The 24432-nt window shown below is 32.1% G+C and overlaps 2 protein-coding genes across 2 annotated transcripts; both read left to right on the forward strand.

Annotated features, from left to right (window-relative positions):
* Positions 1-17026: 17026 nt before the first annotated feature.
* On the forward strand, positions 17027-18800 carry LOC130946307 (transcription factor MYB83-like). The gene is made up of 2 exons (XM_057874982.1): positions 17027-17391; positions 18075-18800. The coding sequence occupies exons 1-2, from the start codon at positions 17111-17113 to the stop codon at positions 18598-18600; spliced, it is 807 nt and encodes a 268-aa protein (XP_057730965.1). The 5' UTR covers positions 17027-17110; the 3' UTR covers positions 18601-18800.
* Positions 18801-21735: 2935 nt separating this feature from the next.
* LOC130944076 (dicarboxylate transporter 1, chloroplastic-like) lies at positions 21736-24019 on the forward strand. The gene is made up of 3 exons (XM_057872219.1): positions 21736-23098; positions 23169-23390; positions 23476-24019. Exons 1-3 carry the CDS (start codon positions 22016-22018, stop codon positions 23836-23838), a joined length of 1668 nt encoding a protein of 555 aa, XP_057728202.1. The 5' UTR covers positions 21736-22015; the 3' UTR covers positions 23839-24019.
* Positions 24020-24432: the final 413 nt, after the last annotated feature.

Below are 24432 nucleotides of genomic sequence, written 5' to 3' on the forward strand. Positions count from 1 at the left end.
CGAAGCGTCCAAATGTTAAAAATTTATCTTCATTTAGCCATTCTTCTTCACGAAGGGAAATCCCTCAATTTGGCCAAACTTCTTCTAGGACATATTTTTGAAGAACTCGGTCAATTTGTTTGTGACCTCTGAGACAACAAACTCATCAGTGCAGGAGGCCCTCTATGGCTCCTCCAGTTATGGCTTAATGCAATTTTTAAAAAAATTCATGACAAAACCTGAAGGAGGCAATACTGACAAACAATATATTGATGGTTTTCGATTGTCTGAATACAAACTAAGTTTTTCAGATACTGAATCAGATGAAGATAAATTTTGGGCTGTTTTCTCTCTTTTTCATTCTTGTAAAGACTTTGACAATAGCCAACTCAATTTTACTCCCTTCTTACGTCGCAATCGTGGTCCTGCTTGGTTGGACCGTTTACTCTTTTCTGACACCAGTGAAGCAAATGAACTCGCAAATCAAATTTGGGCAAACATACTGGCTCTACAAGTAATACCAACAGCGTTGTCTTTGCACAAAAAAGAAAAATTCAAAATCACCCTGTATGCTCCAAACATGACAGCCAGACAGTTTGGATTATCTCAGGCCATCCCAACACCACAACCACGAAATGATTAGCCTTTCTGCCACTTCACTTTAACCACTCAAGAAGATTTCGATTCTTGCCTCTTAAGGAATCAGCAGCGTAGGGACCGCTTCAATTTCATGATATACAAACATTGTTTCTATATCACCAAATCTTGTTTTGAATGGTGCGCTGCTTATTACTCTAGGTACACCCGTACCTTAGAAGAAATTCAACAAGCTATGATTCGGACCACTCCAGTTGCCGAGAGTTTCCCAAAAAGAACTCAAAAAAGAAAAGCTGAAACTACTCGACCACCGCCATCTAAGAGTAGAAGAACTCCTACCAGAACTTTCCGAAAAGTAATTTCATAATTCTTCTCTTTAACTTAACAACACTATAAGTTATACACCTTTATCTAGATTTAATTATAAATCTCTTATCAGTTAGTACTACTGACATCGAGTGAAAGCGCTGACGATAGTGAATCAATCAATAAAGATACTATCGCAATCTCTTCTCCATCGGAAGAGGCACCCGATTCTCGGCTAGTATTAAGATCCAGGCTTTCTCAGGTAATACCATTATTTCTACACATATCATATTTTGATTAAAATAAATTTTCAATTTATAATTGTGTACCTTTTGTATTAGCCTGTCAATGTTGCTCAATTAGCAACTGCTGGGATTCTCAACCCATCAATTCTACCACAACCACAAGGTCAAGAACAATCTACATCACATGACTCCATTCAATTCACAGGACCCATTCAGACAATCTCAGGCGCTTTTCCACCTGTTTCTCACACAACACAAGTGATTGATTCAACAACGAATCCTTTGCAAAACTCTCCAGAAGAAACCATCAGACTTGAAACAACTTCACCAAATGATCAAGCTGCTTTCACTGAAGAGAACCAAACAGTCCCAGATTCTGACTCTGCTTCTAAGGCTGCCGACACTACTAATTCAGATTCTTCTAGGTCTAAAGTATTAGAGACCCCTCCAGAATTGCAACTTGATCCTTCACACCAAACTCCTCCAAATCCAAGACTAAGAACATCAAACGTTCCTACCACGCCAACCAGTGCTACTTTAGAAGATTTGACTTCTGTTTTAAATAAAATCATCTAAGAACACATAGTACCAGTACTTGCACCAGTAATTTCCAAACCTTCTACATCAAGGCCCTTGATCGAATTAAATCCTACCACTCAGGAACAACTTCGATCACTCATCAAGCTCTTGGATCATCTTCCTACCACCTGGGTTAATGATCCAATTCTCAATCAAATCTTGGCTGATGTTTTGAAATTCTCTTTTGAATTCCCAACCAACACACCATTCTCTGCTTCGATTCAAGAATTCAAATCACTTATCAATGAAAGTGTTGCATCTCATTTTCAACTTCAAGAAACTAAAAATGAAAAAGCCATAGCCAAATAAAAAATAGACAATGTCCTTGCAACTGCTCAACCCATTCAAGCTTTTCGTGAAGAATTTGATCTGAGAATCTCTCATGCCATCTTTGTACAAGATTTCCATGATCAGGAGGAAGCAAGACTCGAAGTAGAATTGGCTCAAATTCAAGAACAACTTGCTACCATTCGTCAAAATTGAGCCACTATAACCAAACCTCTTGTTGCAACCCAACAAGAGTTGCATCTCCTTATTCAAAAACTTGTCTCACTCGACACCGAACGAGGAGAATATGAAAAACAGCTTGAGAAAATCCAAGCTGAAAAGTTCAAGCAGGTTGAAATACTTACACTCCTGGAAAACAAAAGAACAAAGCTGCGTTCTGATTTGGCAACGGTATTGGCACCTTGAATTCTTTTCGTTTCTAACTTTATTTTGTAACACTTTCATTCATTTCTGATCTTTAATATATGTTGAATTTTTAAGTTTTCCAACAATAGAAAGGTTTTAAGTATTTTCCATTAAACGAGTTAATTATTTTTTTCGACTCGATATCTTTAATTTGATAAGCATTTTCCGAATATGTCCCTATAATGTGGAAAGGACCTTCCCAACTATGGGACCACTTACCTAAAAATCTCGATTTCTTTTCTATAGGTAAAATAACTTTCAAAACCAAATCGCCTACCCTGAAAGACTTTTCTTTAATTTGATGATTATAACTTCGAGCAATATTTTCTTTCTGTCGGATTATATTTTACAATGCTAAGATTCGCTCCGAATCTAACTCATTCAATTCATCAAACATTGCATTCCAATAATCATCGACTGACAAGTCATTCTATTTTGATACTCTTAAAGTATTCAAATTAATTTCTAATGGTAGCACTGCATCATGGCCATACACCAATTTATAAGGTGAAGTTCCTGTCGAACCCCTTGGCGAGTTTTGATAAGCCCATAATACTTTACTTGAAGTCTCATGCCATGTTTGATGCCTATTACCGATATGCTTTTTAATTAAGACTATCAATTCTTATTTGCTGCTTCTACTTGCCCATTAGCTTGTGCATAATAGGGGGGTCGAAGTAACCATATTAATATTTCTCGAAGCCGCAAAATTTTTGATTCGCTGGCCAGTAAACATAGTTCCCTGGTCAGTACTTAAAGTCTGAGGAATTCCGAATCGATGGATAATATTTTTCTCGATAAAGTCAATTATCTCATTTTGACTAACTTCTATTAACGGAATAGCCTCAACTCATTTTGTGAAATAATCAATAGCCACCAAAATAAACTTGTGTTGTTTCGATGAAGGAGGGTGAATCAACCCAATTAGATCCAAAGCCCAACCTCTAAATGGCCATGGCTTTATTATCGAATGTAATTCGGCTGCTGAAATTTGTTGTATCGAACCATGTTTTTGACATTCTTGATATGCCTTTGCATAATCAATACAATCTTTTATCATAGATGGCCAATATACATAATTACGCTATAACACCTATCTCATTTTCTTTCTTGCTTGATGAGCACCACAAATTCTATTATGAACTTCACCCAAAGCAATATTTTGATCTTCTCGACTCAAATATCTCATTAAACTTCCATCAACCCCTTTTTTTATATAATTCATCAGCCAATAAAACAAAATTCATTGCTTGTAATTTTATTTTTCTATCGACTGCAGTATTGGGATCTTTCAAATACTGAGCAATCAGAGTCCTCCCATTCATCCATATACAACACTTCTCTTTCGTTTGCTGGTACTAAAATTTGATAGATACTAGATAACTTCTTAAAAGTTTCTGGGCCAATTTGATACCTCGAAGCAATTTGAGCCAACTCATTGGCAATTTCATTATGAATTCTAGGGATATGTACCAAAGATACCTTCTAAAAAGACGTTAATAACTCTCAGGCAGTTACTAAATATTTCTAAAACGTCTCATTATTACATTTAAACTCCTTCGACAACTGCTTTAAAACCAACTGTGAATTCCCTAGAATTTGAACCTCTAAAGCTCCTTTGTCGATTAAAATTTCGAGGCCTAGAATTAAAGCCTCATATTTGGCGACATTATTAGAGCAAGGATACTTTAATTCGAACAAAAATTCTGACGGAATACACTCTGGTGAAATAATGAGGATTCCAACCTTGCACCATCTTTGTGCTTAGATCCATCGAAATACAATTTCCAATAGTTGACCTCTACATCAACTATATTTGTCCCCTGGTAATTCAGACCTTTCGAATTATCCACAAGAAAGTCTGCAATGACCTGTCCTTTAACTAACTTTGCTGGGACATATTGCAAATCAAATTCCGTCAATGCTAACATCCATTTTCCGAAACGTCCCCTTAACATAGGGAAACTAAGCATATACTTAATAATATCGGTCTGTGCAGTCACCTTTACTGATTTAGCCACCATATAACACTTTAACTTCATACAAGCATGATACAATGACAAACATAATTTTTCAATCGGCGAATACCTTGTTTTGATATCAGTTAAGACTCGACTAAGGTAATAAACTGCCCTCTCATGCCCATCCTCGCCATCTTAGGCTAACATACACCCTATAGTATCGTCAGATGCAGCGATGTACAATTTTAAAGGTTCAAATGGACGAACATTTGCCATAATAAGAGCCTTAGACAAATATATCTTAATTGAATCGAATGCTAACTGATACTCTGTGGTCCATTCGAATTTTGAACCATTCTTTAATTTTACTAAAGGCACAAACACCCGTGTTCGATCTGAAAGATTCAAAATGAACCTTCGAAGATAATTAATCTTCCCCAAAAATGATTGTACTTCTTTTTTCGATTTGGGTGCAGATAAAGCTTATATTGCATTCGCTTTATTCTTATCGATAGCTATACCCTTTTTGTGAACAACAAAGTCTAAGAAATTTCCAGTCGATATCCCAAAAGCACATTTCAAATTATTCATTTTTAATCCTTTCTTTCTCATAGTCAAAAATACTTTTCTTAAGTGGTCTATATGTTGACTGACAGAGATCGATTTGACCATCACGTCATCGATATACACTTCCATAAATTTTCCAATAAACTCATGAAAAATGACATTCATTGCCCGTTGATAAGTTGCTCCAGCATTTTTTAAACCAAAAGGCATAACCACCCACTCATACGTCTCCAACGCTCCAGGACAACGAAAAGCAGTTTTAGCCACATCATCTTCTGCAATAAAAATTTGAGTATATCTAGAATAACCGTTTATGAAACTAAGGATTTCATTTTCTGCTGCATAATTGATTAACATATCCACAATTGGCATGAAATATTCATCCTTTGGGGTAGCATTATTCAAATCTCGAAAATCGATACATATCCTCAATTTTCCATTTTTCTTCATCACTGGAACAATATTCGACACCCACTCCACATAACGAGTCATTCGAATAAATTTTGCTTTGATCAAGCATTCTATCTCTTCTTTAATTTTTACATTGATTTCAAGAATAAAACATCTTGGGGTTTGTTTCACAGGTCGAGCATTAGGTTTTAATGCTAATCGATATTCTACTAATGAACGATCGAAACCAGGCATTTCATGATAATCCCATGCGAAGCAGTCTTTAAACTCATGTAACAAATCGAAAAGCTCAGTTCGAAAAGGATCAACAAGATTTTTACAAACATATGTAATTCAAACATCATCATGAGTTTCCAAGTTAATTTCTTCCAAAGGATCTTGAGACTCAAACCCTTTATAATGATCATCTTTGATTGAATACTTTTCAAATCCTAAAGGCTCCAAATCATAAATGCAATCGAAAGTAAAATCAATGGAATCAGAGATGAAAGAAACTTGATCATTGATTAATTCATTACTACATTTATTTTCTACACAAAGAGCCTATGCTATTAAATCGGTAGTCCGACTTACATCATTAACTTCATTACTAGTAATAGAAGAATCATAACTACATTCGACTAGAGGTGTCGAAACAGACATACTATAACTAGTAGATTTAGTAATCCTATCTGATTCAACCTTATTAGAAGAATCATCTTTATTTTCTAAAACTTGAAAATTACTTAAATAATTATGCAAAGTTACCAGGTAATCGGAAACTTCCTCAACCTGGTCCATGAGATAGCCTTTCGAAGTCTTCAAGAAGAACAATCCCAACTCGTCGGCTCGAAGGGTATATTCGGATAACGCAATTTCACCGACAGTCCTTCTGAAGTCAAGTAGCACCCTTCACAATTATAAGAATTCAGAGATCGATCAACATTTAAAGGCTTCAATTTACGATTATATATCCTAAAATCGACTTGCATCTGTTCGACATAAAGACTCGAATTTGCTTTAACGATTTCAGGTTTGCCTTCTTTAGTCCATAAAAACACACTTTGATGCACTGTAGATGGTACAACATCTACTCCATGGATCCAATCTCTCCCAAGTAAGGCGTTATAACTAGCCTTTGATGGCACTACCACAAATACAGAGTGTCTCTCCGAAGACCCCACTTTCACCGTCAATGTGACCAACCCTTTAGATGGCGTAGAATTACCACTAAAATCAGTCACAGCGATGTTTATAGGGACCAACTTCTCGAAATGTTTCCCCACTTTCCCTAACATCCTTTCAGGCAAGAGACTTATTGCTGCACCACCATCAATCAGTACCTTGTTTATTTTGAATCCATTCACAACAACAACAATGTGAAGGGGACGCAAATGAGACATTTGTCTCTCAGTAGGGCCAGGAAAAAACCCTGGCTCATCTTCTATGCGAATAAAAGAGAAAGCATCTTCATCCTCCTGATCATAATTCTCCTCCGGATTACCTTCGCACTCTCCAAGATACTTAGTAGGAATTATTGAAATCGTCCCTACCATGTCATCATCACATTCATCGAAGTATTCCTCATCGACATCAGCATCCTTATGTTTATCTATCCCAGAGGACTGAGCAACTGCCTTCCCTTTTTTCATCTTTGCTGGCAATGGAATCTCCTTAGGATAAGTCTCTCCATCAGAAGGAAAAACAATTCGGGAATGCACAGAAGGAGTTGCCCCCTTGCTTGCTTCTTTTTCTGCATCAATTTGAAGTTTCTTATTCTGATTGAAACTTCTTCTTCCACCTCTTCCTCTTGGGTATCCTCTAGCTCGCCCTCAATAAGCGATATACTGATTTCGAGACGGTGCTCGGTGTCCCCATTGAGGGTTGTGTCGATACAAATGATCACGCCTTTGAAACTCTTGACAGTTTCTGATCCACTGAACACCAATAGCCTGAGATCGGCTTAAAGGTGTAGTCACATCATGTTGAGGGATTTTGGAACTTGAACCCTCCACACGTCAAATTGGCTGTCTTTGACGTACTTGTTCCTCTCTGTGAGTCAATTCTTTCTTCATTCTCTCATTTTCAAAGATTGCTGCTGCTTCAGCATCGAAAATAGCATTACACCGTGGACATAGAGATACGTCCCAGTCTTTGATCCTTTGCTGAACCAAGAAGTCCAACAAACCATCCCCTGTTCAAGGATATACAGATCTCACTTGTGACTCGAAATCGTCAAGAGCCACATCAAAGTCATAAGAAGGAGTTGCCCCCTTGCTTGCTTCTTTTTCTGCATCAATTTGAAGTTTCTTATTCTGATTGAAACTTCTTTTTCCACCTCTTCCTCTTGGGTATCCTCTAGCTCGCCCTCAATAAGCGATATACTGATTTCGAGATGGTGCTCGGTGTCCCCATTGAGGGTTGTGTCGATACAAATGATCACGCCTTTGAAACTCTTGACAGTTTCTGATCCACTGAACACCAATAGCTTGAGATCGGCTTAAAGGTGTAGTCACATCATGTTGAGGGATTTTGGAACTTGAACCCTCCACACGTCGAATTGGCTGTCTTTGACGTGCTTGTTCCTCCCTGTGAGCCAATTCTTTCTTCATTCTCTCCTTTTCGAAGATTGCTGCTGCTTCAGCATCGAAAATAGCATTACACCGTGGACATAGAGATACGTCCCAGTCTTTGATCTTTTGCTAAACCAAGAAGTCCAACAAACCATCTCCTGTTCGAGGATATACAGATCTCACTTGTGACTCGAAATCGTCAAGAGCCACATCAAAGTCATAAGACATCCCCACTATATTCACTCCAAAGCAGGGTTCCACATAACTTGCATCAGTTTCAAAGGGATCTACATCAACCTTCATCTCCTTCTTGCCATCATCGAATTTCAAACATCCTTCTATAATTGCCTCTTGAATCAAATCCCTGAAATGGACACAACTGTTAGTCAAATGACTTGTTGCTTGATGAAATTTACAGTAAGACTTTCCTTTCAAATCTTTTACGGAAAGCAAAGTTCTACCCTCAGGTCAAATCAATTGTTTATCTTTGAGCAACACATCGAAAATATGATCAGATTTTGAGATATCAAAACTATATTTCTTTCCACTTTTAAGTTTTGAATCATTCGACTTTTCACTACCAGGGAGTTTTTTCAATAACGAACAAACATATGGAGGTCCTTTCTTAAGTTCGGCCAAATCGACTTCTATTTCAAAATTGATTTCCCCTTCTGAGGATTCCATGGTTACATAAGCAACATTCTCTTTTCGAGTAAACAGTTTACTCTTTGACCTCTGGTCAGTTCTATGTTTTTCTTTCTCTTTTTTCATAAGCTTAGTCTGTCGAACTTTTTCAGCCAAGTGAGCCAAGTCAGGAATATGCACATTAAGCAATTTTCTGCGCATATAAAATTCCAACCCCATGGTTGTTATTTTCACTATTTCATTCTCAGGTAATATTACATAGCACCTGCTTCTAGAATTTTTGAAACGTATTAAATAGTCGTCGATGGTTTCACCATCTTCACGTTTCAAAGCTACTAAATCGGTAAATGCTACGTTCATTTTCCCTCGATAAAACTGAGCATGAAAAGCAGTTTCTAACTGATTCCATGTCGTAATCGAATTTGGTCTAAGATTTGAGAACCATGTAAATGCATTCTTTGTCAATGACGAAAGAAAAAATTTCATTTTTAAATTTTCATCATTGGCTAGGTTCCCAATCTCAACCAAATAACGAGCAACATGTTCAGTTGTTGATTCTCCAACTTTTCCAGCAAATTTTATAGTTATTTTCGGATTTTTCCCCCCTCTTGGCACTTCAGCCATTTGAACTACTTGGGGAAAGGCAGACACAAAATGTGGTTGATTCATAAAATCAACATTTAATCCAATCCGATTTAAAACTTCCTCTACAATTCGGGTGACCTGATAATGATCACCACGTAATCCACGTAAAACATTATCGGCATTCTCATGTCGATGAACCATGTGAGGATTTTCTCGATTTGGAATATGATTTTCATTTTGAAAAATATTTTTCATCCCCTCACTAGTTCCTCGAGCATTATGCCACTCGCCTTCATCATAATCGACAATTCGAGCAATCCTCTCGACTTGTCTAGCAAGACGCTCGAATCTCGATTCATGATCGGCCATTATAGGATTCAAAATTGTAGTCATTTGTTGAGTCAATAAATTAACCAAATCATGGTGACTCTCCTCCACTTGTTGTCGATATACTGCCATTGAATTGGTAGCATTCGATGTGGAGCGCACATGATACTCATGAGAATATTCAGAGTTTTGTTGTGGGTTTTGCATATTATTCACTCCATTAGTATTTTCAAAGCGGATAGATGGCATAAATTCACCCACCAGTGGGGTATAACCAGCAGGAAGACCATAAGGAGGCCAACTAACAGTTAATGGAGGTTGATACGGTGGCGTAGGGCCACGTGGACGAGTATTACGTCCAACATTTCCAGTCTGAATAGTCGTGACGACTATGCTTTTAGTTCCAATTGCACCTTCCGAACGTGAGGACACGTCGGTTTATTGCATGGATACTGGTATACTATCATTGGTGGACGAACCACCATTCACATTTGATAATTCATCAGCCATGTGAATGATCTTCCCACTTCATAATCGCATACACTAAGAAAGAAAACGGTTATTTTGACACACTTTGATTTAAAACTGTCCCACAAGGAGTGCCAATTTATTTTGTCAATTTTTAGCAAATTGATGGTGGTTCAATTCTAATGGTCTGGGAGCGAAACAAACTCCTCTGTGCGAGTACCAGTTTTCTAGAAGTGCATCAAAGCGTCTTCGATTAGACAAGTTTTGACAATAAAAAATAGAATAAATTTGTAAAATTAATAAGTGTAGTTTAGAAATTGAAGTTCTTGAAAAACTAACTAAATTATGAAAAAGAAGAGTTGCTTGAAAATTAAAATAAAGCAATAACAATGATTTAAATTAAATTGAAAGAGTAATTAAACAGAATAAAGTGCAGAAAAATTAAATAGACAAAAGAAATACAAAGCATTGGAAGAATAAACTTAATTGAAATGTTAAATTTTACAGAAAAGAAAATGAATTGAAAAAAAAGTAGAAGGAACCCTACAGAAAGTATAACTCGATCGCAAATTCAGGGAATCCCTGAGATGTGAGAATGCTTAGAGTGTTTTCTGAGTGAAAGTTCCAACCCATATTCCCTAATGTTTCATAGTATTTATAGACTATCTTACATAACAATTAACTTAATTACAATTAATTACAATTAAATAAAAAATTACAAATTTAAAATACAATCACTCTTGGTAACCATTCCCATTGTACTGTGTGATTTTAGATATTTCCAATATTTTCCTCGTATGATAAAAGTCATTAACTTTTCCGCTTCCATCAATATTCGAAGGGCTCTTTCGAAAACTCCTCCTAAATCTTCGAATCGAAACTCTTACTCAATTTGACTTTTTTTCCGATTAGCATCTTAATCGAGATCTAAAAAATAAAGCCGATTACTTTCAATTTTTATCTCGAATTTATACCTTCTTAAAAAGATCACACAACCTATTTCGATTCATCTTATTTGTATCGAAAATATTTTCGATCAACACAAATGAAACTTGATTTATATAGAATTAATAATAAGTTTAAATCTATATATCTTATCATCTCACATGAATATATAATTCCATTTCTTTGATAGATACAGAGTGTTACGTACGCTGGTGATTGCACTATTGTTTCCTTGGTTTAATTAATTTGCTAAGGAAATATATATGATTTTTCGTGGTTTCGATTACGGTTCTAAAAATTGGATTAAATTAATCGATATAACTAAGTTAACCAAAAATCGACCACTAAATTAATTCAATCTAGATAAAAAATTGGTTATAATAGAATTATCAAAGAATTAAAAAAATCAAATATAAAATTAGTTAATCGATTGATCGATCAAATCTATTAAAATAATAAAATAATTTTTTTTTAAATATATATTCTATGCATAAATATATCATTTTATTATATTTAATTCAATTTTAAATTAAATCTCCATTTAATTTTTAAATTTCTAACTAATAATTTAATAATCGCTTTAGTTTTCAGAACCTTGATCCCACCGTATTATCTAAAGTCATGCTTGCTTATTTGTGAGGTAATCAACATAGAGAGAGGGCTAAGTTAGCTTTGGCAAGAGAATAGTACAAATAAAGCATAGGAGATTATTTTTGTTCTTTGAGAGTGAGACTGAATCAATCTAACCCTATCATTCATTCATCTCTACCTTAATTATATACGCTTCTTTAATTTATTTTTCAGTAATTAGCTTTATATATGTTTAATTGAGGATGTATGCATTTTGAAGCAACTTCAAACATGGGTCAATTCTTATAATGTGAACTTACGCTCCGTGTTGCCATGTTTTTTACTTTTGTAATTACTAATTACTCTATTTATATATAGTATTAATTAATAGGAAATGCTCTTGTAAAAATACGTCTTTTTGTAAAGATATTTATGCATCACATTATTATTGAATGTATTAATAAATGAATTATTTTTTAATTTTTTAACAAATTATAATAAAATCAATTTTTTATAATAATAACAATAAACTCTAATTTTTTAGAAATTTAATTATATTTTTGAATTTTTAAAAATTTAAATATCTGTAAAATAAAAAATTAAGAATATATTTGTCTTTTTATAAAAAAAATAAAAATATTCAATTTAGATTTTATAATTTGATCGGATCAAATCGAATTTAATAATTATGTAGATAATTAGATTTATTATTATTGTTATAATAAATCGATTTTATTTTAATTTATTAAAAAATAAATTATTAATCAATTTAATAAAAATATTCAATAATAACATAATATAGGTAAATGGCTTTAAAAAAAGACATTTTTAATATCTTTATTAAAATGATTTTCTTAACTAATAGCTATCCTGGTCTGTGATTAATCATCATAATATTTTGTAGTCAAAGTAAAATGACGTGTTGATGCTAACGTACATGATTATAGAGGTGTCCAAGAAAACTAGTTTAATCATAGTGCACTGAAGCTAAACTAACACTATTTTAAATAAACTATTTTTTTAAGTAAACTAATTAAACTAAAATTATAGTTTTTAACTTTTTAAATAATTCGATACAAATTCGACTTATAATAAAAAAGATGCACTAAATAAAGGGAGAGAAAAAAGAGAGGAGTTAAAATTAATATTTTATATGTTAATAATTTAATATCAATTTTTTTAAATTAAAATTCATTTTATTTTTATAAATTAGTTTAAATTGGTGCACTATGTTATAAAACTGATTTAAAAATAATTTGTTGTGTAAAAATTTTTTTTATTTAATTTTTAAATTATTTAAAATAATTTAGTATAATTTCAGTTTAGTTAATGAATAAATTGAACCATAAATACTTTTATATATGAATAAAAATTTTTAAGTGGAGATTGAAAGACAAATGCAAATATTTTTTTCCTATCATTCTCTAGCTTTAAAACTTTTAATAATAATAATAATAATAATAATAATAATAATTCCTCCTCCAAATAGAACACATTTGCCGGAAGCTGGTTTATAAATAAAAGGGTAATTCACATGAATAAATAAATAAATAAATAAATGAAATTTGTTATACCTTTACGTCGTTTTTATAGTGAGTCATTCGTTTTATAATTTATTATAGAATTCCATAAAATACACTTTGAATTCATCTATTCATAAATCATTATAGGGAGTAGTAGTTTATGTGTTTGCAGTTTTTGAATGTAATTCACGACAGAATCTAACGAATTATGTGTATTCAGACTTTGCGTTAGGATGTTACAAATTACATATAGTTAAATTTGTTGCATTTACGTCTGATTTTTCATAATATTATTTACGTTTCTACCATTTATTTTATTTATATGAATTGCCCTAAATAAAACGTAATGAATAGGAAAGCACATATCACATATTCTAGAGTCTAGACGAAGATATTGTCACGAGTTAATAAAAATAATTAATTTTAAATTTATTATTTAAAAATTTATTTAAATATATAAATATAATTAAATAATTATATAAAATTATTTATAATATCATTATATTAAAATTGATTTTTTAATATAATATTTAAAATTTAATTTTAACTTATAATCAATATAAAAAGTTTGATTTATACATACATCTAATATATGTATTGTTACATACAACAACAAAGAAGTAACCAATTTTTTTACCTTCATTACTTGTAAACGATATTTTAGATAAATGAATTTGATTGAATAACTGTATAAATTTTTTTATATTATATTGTACATCAAAATTAAAATAAAAGTATTTATTCAATAATGAAGATATTTTTAAAATATTATTATAATAAATTTTAATTTTGGATTTCTTAATTTTATTAATGTGAAAATAACTAAAGTGATACATATAGTGAATTAGAGAAATTAGTAATTAATCATCTCCAATTAAAAATCTGCTTTATACAATAATTATTTCAGTTGGTAATGTGTTTAAGAAAACTGAAGTTGTCCATATGTGCATTTTTGTCCTTCCATAAAAAAAAATTGACATGATAAGTCAATATAATTTGTTGCACCATTTCTTTCTTTCTTTTATTTTTCTCATGCATGATTCACCTTTCTCTGGAATAAAGAATTTTGCATGACAGAAACAGCGTGGGTAACGTTCATCATCAATTCATTACTTCAATCACAATTTATGTAACTCTCTTAGTTACTATTGATGAACAAATTGGTGCTAATAATAGTGGCTTGTGCATGTTATGTATCTTAATTTTTTTTATTGTTTGATAAAATATAATTTTTCATCATGTATATTTTTTTATATATATATTTTTTTGTCTCATTTAAAAAATATAAAGTGAAAAACCAGACTTTACTAAATAATTTAAAAAAAATTAAAAAAATTGATTCTCCTGTAAGTCTATTTTGCCTATATAAGAGGCAACCAAGAAACACACCTGGAGTACACTAGCCTTATCCTATACATATAGGATAAGCTAAGGAACATTGGTTTCTTTACTTAGTTAATTAAATTAGCAGTTTATAATTTTATGGAATTGCCTTAAGAAGCTACAAGTCAACTAAGATAGACATTGATGGTCTCAGATAATCGTTTCATTGCTTAATTACATTGGTGGACGGTGGTGGTATCGAATAATACATGATATTCGGATGCACATCATTAAGAAAAAAAATGTTTAGAAATTACTAGAATTTATTATTTTTAATTAATAATTTATCAATAATGTTTAAAATATAAACAAAGTATATTATTATATTATTAAATTAAAAAATTAAATTAATAACTAATTAAAAATAATAATAAAAATAATAAATTTTACTCATTTTAAAATTTTTCTTCATCCTTCATGCATCTATGCATAAAACATCACATAATTCCAGTCACCAAAAAAATAAAACATCACATAATAAATGACATTATTTCAATTAGTTTTAAGTTGGGATATCCAAGGTTTAGTTTAGACTTTTTTTTCCCACACATATATAGTTATGTAAACTGTAAAGTGTTACAAAAGAAATTCTGTATATATTTTAGTTTCTGCCTGGCCACCCTATAAGGTAACCATGATTAATTAGAAATAGATTTATGCCCACTACTCAGGTTGCTTGTGCTCGGCATATATATCACGCTAATATGAAGGAGACAAAAAATAATCGGTCTAAATTTGTTATTTATTATATGATGCATTAAATAAAGTTAAAAATAGTAAATTTTAACAAATTTTTTTATTAAATTTTTAGTTATTAAACATTTCTATATATATCAATAAAAAATACTAAAAAATTATCATAATTTATTATTTTGGTGGCCATTATCTTTTGTTATTAACTTATCGATTCTTTTAGTATAGTAATCCAATAACATATTTTAGTCTATAGTTGAGGCCTGTTACACGTACAAGTTTTTTTGGCTTACAAGTTGACACAAGTCCAACAAAACACACGCATTACACTCTCACATTCAAGAGTAAATAAACGCACGTTATTCAACCACTTCATGTTTCCAAAACGCGCTACTCACCATGCATTATGAACGACTCTTCTTCTTCTTCCTCCATGAAAATGAATTTCTTGCCAAATTTGAAAATAATGGAACTTCAGAAATACACCAAAACGATTATAGAAATACATCCAAAAGATTACAGGAATACACCCAAACGGTTACAAAAATTCACCCAAACTATAGAAATACACCCAAAGAATTATAGAAATACACCCAAAAAATTACAAAACTACACCAAAAGAATTTAATAAATACACCCAAAATTCGTTGAAGTACACCTTATGCATAATTCAGAACTCTTTCTTTTTCTCCTCCTCATCTTCTGCTGCTTCTTATTCTTTAAAAACGATTTCAAAACTTGATGTCAAAAAACAATGGAAATCGAGAATAACGAAAAAAGAAAATAGATATAGAGAAAAGCACGTAAATGAAGAAGGAGAAAGAGAAAGCAAGAAACGAAAGAAAAGAAGAAAAAGAAGAGGAAGAGGAAGAAGAACGTGCAGCAAGAAGAAGAATGTGCAGTGAAAACGTACAGTAACGGTTTGAAGCGCGTTAATATAAATGACTTGTAAATACTTGTATAAAAAAATGCTTGTATATAAAGAATTATTCTACTTTTAAATATTAATGATTAATTACTAATAAAAAATAATAAATTTTGATCACTTTCTAACATTCTTCTGTCAAATAAAATATTAAAGGAATTGTCTTTTCTTTTATTAGACAAAAAATGTGAGACAAAAGTTTAAGATAGAGAGACATTATTCAAAAATGATAATTCCACTTCAATTTTTTATAATATTACTTTATATAAGATATTTTGGCATTGTAAATTTATATAAATTTATATGAGAAAAAAAAATGATGGTATCAAAATAGAAGTGACAATATCTATTTTTGACATTATTTATATAAACAAATTTATTTTAATTCTAACGTAATAATTACAAATTTGAGATTGAATTCTCCTAAATCATGTTGAAACTACTCATTTTACTTATCATCCTTATTATTAAATTTTAATACAACTAGAAAATTTGTATTACAGCTTAATCCAACTATATAGTGATCCACAACACCACAAATTATATGTTTTTCAACCTATTATTAACCACCTAATTAATATAAAATGCATTAAATATCATATATATGTTCCTACAATAATATATGTAAGTAATGACTTCCAACATATGTATGTTGTGTCCTTGATCTTGCCACCACATTTACTCACATGTTAACACTTTAATTAGTTAAGTGTTAATTTCAACCACTAAAATTATATTAGTATCTATAAATATATAATTAGACAATTTTTATTGTGCAAATGTGACTACTCCTACTCTAGCAGCAACACATAACTTGTGAGCAAAGAAAAAAAAGAGATGAAAGTGGTATCTATTATCTCTGAGGTCCTTCTCGAAACCGTTTATTATTAGTACTAGACTCATCAACCAACCCCCTTTGATCTTACTAGCTACTCTTCATTCCCTGTGTTGTAAGCAAACCCCACCACCATCATTATTATCATGTAATACATCATCGCTCGTCATTATTAATTAATTGCCTCCAAATCAAGCTTCTTTCTATACCTCTCTCTATATATATAAATTAATCCCTCACTACTTATGTGTGTACGTCAACTTAGTGACTAATAAGTAAGAGTAGAGAGTGGAGAGGACAGGTTGCATATGTAGGACAATAATGATGAGCAAAGACAAGGAGGAGGAGAAGAAGAACAAGAGTAAGAATAAGCTAAGGAAGGGATTATGGTCACCAGAAGAAGATGAGAAGCTGATGAGGTACATGATGAACAATGGACAAGGTTGTTGGGGTGAAGTGGCTAGGAATGCTGGCTTGCAAAGGTGTGGCAAGAGTTGTCGCCTTCGATGGATTAATTACTTGAGACCTGATCTTAAGAGAGGTGCCTTCTCACCACAAGAACAGCAACTTATCATCCATTTACATTCCCTTCTTGGCAACAGGTATAACATATAGGTGAATGCTACGGTAGCCTAACTTATGAAAAAGGCAAATAGATAATATTTAATAAATTTTAAATATTTTATTTTTTATTTTAAATATTTTATTTTTTATTTTTAAAAGTAAGTTAGACAATTTAAACACCATAATAAAAAATATTATAAAACTCACCTAACATATATTTTCTCATAATCGGTCAAATTATTGATTTATTAATTTAATCGATTAATTTAATTATTATTAAATAATTGTAAAAATTTTAATTTTTTTACAAATTTTATTTTATTTTTATATCAAAATAACTATTATTTTTTAAATTTTAATAATCAATTAATTATTTTATACCTATTATATTATTATATACTATGTGTAATTATTAAAAAAATAACATTAACAAATATTATATAATCATAAAAAATTTATGTTCTTTGGTAAATGTTTAATAAACTCTATATTTATAATAATAATTCTAAATAATTTAAAAATAAATAAATATAAAATTAAAATAATATAAAATAATTTAATCATATTATTTTATTATATATCAATTAAATAATATATTTATTTACTAAATCGAATCAGTTTGAAATTTAATTTGTTAATTTTTTAGTAAAATCGAACTGATTCAGTTTTAAATTTTTATGATGAATAATTTCTTGACTCATAGTTTTAATTACATTTTTAGATGGTCTCAAATAGCGGCACAGTTGCCGGGTCGAACAGACAATGAAATCAAGAATTTTTGGAATTCAACAATAAAGAAAAGGTGTATAACCATCACCTCATCATCAACCTCCCAAAACACGAGTGAGTCCTACTCATCATGGCTTGAACCACATGATCATCATAACAACATGGAAGGATTTACAATGATGCCTATGTTCAGTTGTTCATCATCTCAATCACCGTCAATCATTATCGATGAGCATTTGCCTATGCCGATGGAGAATAATAACATGCATGCAGCTATGGGAACTGACAAAGGATATTTCAACAACAACAACAACAATAATAATAATAATATGTTTGTTCCTCCTTTACTAGAGAGTGCTACTACGAGCAACGTTTATTTTGATGAGGACGTAAACACTCTCCATAATAAGGTTGTTAGCGTGGAGGAGGATTCATTAATAAGCATGGAAGACTGGGAGTTGGAGGACTTGATGATCAAAAGTGTTTCCTCCCCGTTTCTTGATTTTCCACTATCATGATCTGGAAAATTAAAGAATTATGGTATAGCTAGTTAGGTGTGAATAAAAAGTGAAGCATATATATTGCAGTGTATGATTAGAGATAGAGAAAATGAAGAATTTACATTGCTTATAATATCCGCGTTCTTTTCAAATAAATCAAAAGTGATGATAATGTAATAGTCGGTCTTTGAAATTTACAAGTAGTAATAAGACTTATGGCATGGTTATTGTTTATACTAATTTAATTTAATCATCATAAAAGTAGGACGATTAATGGGCATTAATCACTCGGGTCAATTTATAATATTAGATATATGGAAGTTTGTTATTAGGCCATATGGTTGAATTATAACATTAACTTTGATTTAACGTCTTAAAAGTAAGATAAGTATAATTATGATCTCGAGGACAAATGATCAAGAAGTGATGTGAATTTTAAGCAACTCATAATTTGAAATGGACTCGTTTGTTGGCTCCTCGAAAGAGAGATGGAAAAGAAAAAGAAAGGGTACGTAGTGCTTTTTGATATCATTTTCCCATGAGAATTGTCACGTCCCATTCCCATACAATAACTAACTTCTTCGCTATTCGTTATTGACGATCCAAATTCTAACGGATATTAAATATTTAAAAATAAGAATGAATTTTTTTAGTGAAGTGTAATTTTTTATTATTTCATATTTTTTTCATATATTTCCTTTTTCTTTTCTTATTTCTACATTCAAACAAACTACTTAATCAAGTTTAACCAAATTGTTATAACAACTTTTTAAATCAGGCGCGCCTCTTTCTCCTTCTCTTCTCTGTTTCTTTTTCCTTCTCCTCCTCCTTTCTTCTTGTTCTCAAGAGCTTCGTTAAGATAATGGGAGGCTATGACCCCCAAATATTTTATAAAACTAAAATTTTGACAATTTATTTTGTTTAATACAAATTGTTCAATTGGTTATTATTTTTGTTATAAATTTTTTACAAATTCTTTGTCTTGAGTTCAAAAGTTACTACAAACACATTCTCTTTTTTGTGTATATATATATATATATATATATATATATATAAAATACAAATAAATGATTATTTTATTAATTTTAATGTATTATAAAACAAAATTATTTTTCAATTAAATTATAAAATAGATAAACTATATATATAAGTATTTATTAAAATAAGCCTAATATTTTATTTTTTTTATATCACTACTATCTTTAATATGTTGCACAATATAGTAATTGGTATCATAATATCAAATAAAAAAAGTCATATTATATTTTAAGTTTGTCATTTTATATTTTTTGTTAATCTTTAATATTTTTTGAAAAAATTTGATTTGGACAAAAAAAATTATATATTTAGTGTAATTTTAGATGCTATTATGTTAATTATAATTTTTTAATAATTTATTTTTATAATTATAAATTTATAATATTTTAAAAATAAAAAATAATACATTTAATTTGAATACAAATATTCTTTTATATATATATATATATATCCCCTCTAATTTTTTTTTCAAGTTTCGCCACTGTTTCTTCTTTTCCTCCTCCTTCTCCTTTTTCTTCTAAATTCGCACAGGTTTTTCTCCTTTTCCTCTTTTGTTATCGTCATCACCAATAACACAAACATTTTGTTAACATCTTTATTAGTTTTGATTTTTTCTGATGACATTATTAAATAATTTCGGTTTATTTTTTAATTTATTTCGGTTCATTTGTGTGTTAATTGTGGTTCACCTGATGCTACTCATAAGTATTGACTAATTTTTTTATTCTTTAAGTGATTTTTAACCGTTTGTTCAAATCTAAATCGAATTCGATTCATTTGTAAATTGAATTAAATTTACTTGATACTATTTTTAAGTATTTACCAAATTTATTATTTTTTTAAAAATTTAATTTATCTCTTAATTTAATTTAATTGAATTTATTTACATAAAAAAATAAATTATATTTTTCTTATTAATGGAATGTTTATCACATAATTTTCAGTGAAATAATAATTTGAATATTTTACTCTTTTTTCTTTCAAACGCCACACCTAAAGTCCACTATATATACACATGCTTGGAATTCTCGATCTCATAGTCAAGAGTCAAGACATACAAACACATTCATTAAACAAGAATTAATACTATAATACACAAAAGATGCAGTTCACGATAATGGAAGTAATTTGTTCTTTATCGTTCCCTTAGCATTGGCTGATCTAACAGTTGGTTTCTATAGTTTAAATCTGAATCAAATTCGATTCTTTTAAAAATTGAGTTAGGTTCATTCGATTTTATTTTTAAGTATTTGTTAAATATGTTATTTTTTAAAAAATTTAATTTATCTTTTAATTTAATTGAATTCATTTGCATACAGAAAATGAATTTAATATGCTTTTCGCATTATTAAAACGTGCGTATGTACATGCGAGTATAATAAAAATAGTTTTTATTGAGTTTGAGTTTATTTGATTAAATTTAGATACAAAATATTTGAATATGTAATTAAACTAAATAAAAAATATAAGATGAAAAATTACAATATCTTAGATGTTTAGCATGTAGTTTTGACTTATGAAAGTAGGTATGCAACACACCAGCAATGTCACTATTATCTTACTGAGAATGCTATTTTTTTTTTTGGTATTTACTGAGAATGTTATTTGTCTAAATATGAAGTAGTTTTTGGTATAGATACTTTTATTATTGGGCCTGATGGTCAAACCCAAATAAAAGTTGGGCTTTGTTTTGTATAATTTTTTGGTCAAGAGATATTTTTATTATTGGTCTTGTACATGCAGCAACTCATTAGCCAATCGCAAATTAATTATTGATCTGTCGGATTGGAAGATACATAAACAACAAAAAAAAGATTCTGGAGTACATGGGAGTACGCATATTTATGTCTCTCTAAAATGTTGAGACAGAACTTTCTAACTTGAGACATTATTTTTTTTACAATTTTGTATATTAATTTTTTTATAATTTTTTATTCTGTCTAACTTACTAAACACAATATAAAATTAGTATCTTCTTATATTTATGTATTTTTATGTATTTATGTCTCATTTATATTGAGACAATAATCAAACACAACTTTAGTTCACCTTTTGGTTCTAGTTATTGGTTAGTCTATCTCTCTGTTCTCTCCATAAGTCAAAACTAACAACGTGTTCGTTTCATCCAGTCCACCTCCTGGACAAAGATCCAGTCATAAGGAGCCACGTGTCAGTGCCATATGGACAACTCCAGCTTCGCTTCAAGGAACTTGCAAAGCTCAAATTCACAGTAGCCACCAATTCCTCACCTGCAGGCAAAGCCTCACATTCAAATCGTGATCTGCACCGTCATATCCACATCTAACGGTCCACATTATCTCCATCACCCAAACATTACAAATTTCCCTCCACACAGCACTACTTTACGTGGTGCTGATCTGTTAACTTGATTCCGATGGCTTCCTCCGTAGCTCTAACCACCGCCTTTTCCACTGTTCCTTCTCTCCGACAACGCCCCTCCTCACACCACCACCCAACTCCACCACTCTCCTATCCTCTAAAACGCCACCGGTTCACTCTGCCGCTCCATCACTCCTTCAACGTCAGCACCAAATACAATTGGAGCAGGAAAAAACTATCCAATTTAAGTAGCACAGTCAGAGCTTCAACTGCCGGAGCTTCTGTAAATCCGGCACCGGCACCGGCATGGCAAGGAGCAGCCATAAAGCCTCTCCTAGCTTCCATAGCCACTGGAGTTATCCTCTGGTTCGCTCCTGTCCCCAGCGGCGTGTCCAAAAATGCTTGGCAGCTGCTGGCAATTTTCCTGGCCACCATCGTTGGAATCATCACTCAGCCACTGCCACTCGGTGCGGTGGCGCTGTTAGGCCTCGGCATCTCGGTCCTCACCAAAACCCTGACGTTCGCGGCAGCGTTCTCAGGTTTCGGCGATCCCATCCCCTGGCTCATCTGCTTCGCTTTCTTCTTCGCCAAAGGATTCATCAAGACCGGCCTTGGAAACCGCGTCGCGTACCAGTTCGTCTCCCTCTTCGGTAGCTCCTCGCTAGGGTTAGGTTACAGCCTGGTGTTCAGCGAAGCCTTGCTTGCGCCGGCGATTCCATCGGTTTCAGCGAGAGCCGGCGGGATCTTCCTGCCGCTGGTGAAGTCTCTGTGCACCGCGTGCGGTAGCAACCCTGGCGACGGAACAGAGAGGAGGCTAGGTGCGTGGTTATCGTTGACGTGTTTCCAGACTTCAGTAATATCTTCGGCTATGTTCCTGACGGGGATGGCGGCTAACCCTCTGTGCGCGAATCTGACTCAAAGCTCAATCAATCAAACAATTGGTTGGTTGGATTGGGCCAAAGCCGCCATTGTTCCAGGTTTAGTGTCGTTGGTGTTAGTCCCTTTGATATTATACATCATTTACCCGCCAACTCTGAAATCAAGCCCCGATGCTCCCAAGCTTGCGCGTCAGAAGTTGCAGAGCATGGGTCCTATGTCTTCTAATGAGAAGATTATGACTGCTACCTTACTTCTTACGGTATTCAATTCAATTCAATTTAATTCATAGATTATATGCAGTGATATGTTATTAATTAATTAAATACCAGGTGGGACTTTGGGTGTTTGGAGGAGTTCTCAACATAGATGCTGTAACTGCTGCGATTCTTGGATTAGCGGTACTCCTTGTTTCAGGGGTTGTTACTTGGAAAGAGTGCTTAGGAGAAGGAGTTGCATGGGATACTCTCACTTGGTTTGCTGCTCTCATTGCAATGGCTGCCTACTTAAATAAATATGGCCTTATTGCTTGGTTCAGCCAAACTGTAGTCAAGGTTATTTCTTTCTTTTACTCCTTTCTTATATTATCGTGACACGTTATTATTTAACTGAACTGACTGAGGGTTATTTGCGTTGCAGTTTGTGGGAGGATTAGGTCTGTCATGGCAACTATCATTTGGGATTCTAGTACTTTTGTATTTCTACTCGCATTACTTCTTTGCAAGTGGAGCTGCTCATATTGGTGCCATGTTCACTGCCTTCCTCTCTGTAGCCACTGCGTTGGGGACTCCTCCATTCTTTGGAGCCATGGTGCTATCATTCCTGTCCAACCTCATGGGTGGTCTTACCCACTATGGAATTGGCTCGGCTCCTGTGTTCTATGGAGCCAACTATGTGCCCCTTGCTCAATGGTGGGGCTATGGCTTGCTTATCAGTATCGTTAATATTCTTATCTGGTTGGGTCTTGGGGGTGTTTGGTGGAAAGCCATTGGCTTGTGGTAACAAAATTAAACTGCAGATTTTTGTACACATATTTTAGTTGAGGCCAATTCTATTCATCTTTTTTGTATCATTCTTTTCTAGATCCAACGAGTGTAATTTTACATGATTTTTTGACATGGAAATCCCATGTGTTTCCAGCAAACAGTGAAGTCAAGTCGAATCAATACTTGAACTTTCTTTTCATCATGATTCATGTCTTAAAGTTTGCTTAGCAAGTGGTTTAAAGAGACCATATATAACATCCCAAAAAAATAATTGTTATATCTAATGATATTGTTAAAATCATGCATTAAAACTTTTTCTCTTATCTACTACTCATCCAATAGTTTGCTGTGGTTGGTTGTCAATGAAATTTCTGAGATTGTCAAATTAGTAAATTTTCTGTACTTTATTTAGATTTTTCTCAATATGCTTTTTTTGAAAGTTTTATTCTCTTTTTGACTATCCAACGAGATTCAAAAGTAAAGGAGTGGATGAGTTTAATTAGTCTAACAAAGAATTCAACAACGAATCCAAAAGACTGATGAAACAATGAAAGCCTATGTTATATCTCCATAGAGTATATACTTTTCCTTTTAACATATATTTAGACAT

Source organism: Arachis stenosperma, chromosome 8 (assembly GCF_014773155.1).
Source record: "Arachis stenosperma cultivar V10309 chromosome 8, arast.V10309.gnm1.PFL2, whole genome shotgun sequence".
NCBI classification, from domain to species: domain Eukaryota; kingdom Viridiplantae; phylum Streptophyta; class Magnoliopsida; order Fabales; family Fabaceae; genus Arachis; species Arachis stenosperma.

What these genes read in the sequence shown, in the direction of transcription:
- LOC130944076 (XM_057872219.1), top strand. Translation starts at nt 22,016, where the DNA reads ATGGCTTCCTCCGTAGCTCTAACCACCGCCTTTTCCACTGTTCCTTCT. An exon ending in CTGCTACCTTACTTCTTACG is followed by an intron (nt 23,099 to 23,168) that starts GTATTCAATTCA and finishes ATTAAATACCAG; the next exon opens with GTGGGACTTTGGGTGTTTGG. An exon ending in TCAGCCAAACTGTAGTCAAG is followed by an intron (nt 23,391 to 23,475) that starts GTTATTTCTTTC and finishes TTTGCGTTGCAG; the next exon opens with TTTGTGGGAGGATTAGGTCT.
- LOC130946307 (XM_057874982.1), top strand. Translation starts at nt 17,111, where the DNA reads ATGATGAGCAAAGACAAGGAGGAGGAGAAGAAGAACAAGAGTAAGAAT. An exon ending in CATTCCCTTCTTGGCAACAG is followed by an intron (nt 17,392 to 18,074) that starts GTATAACATATA and finishes TTACATTTTTAG; the next exon opens with ATGGTCTCAAATAGCGGCAC.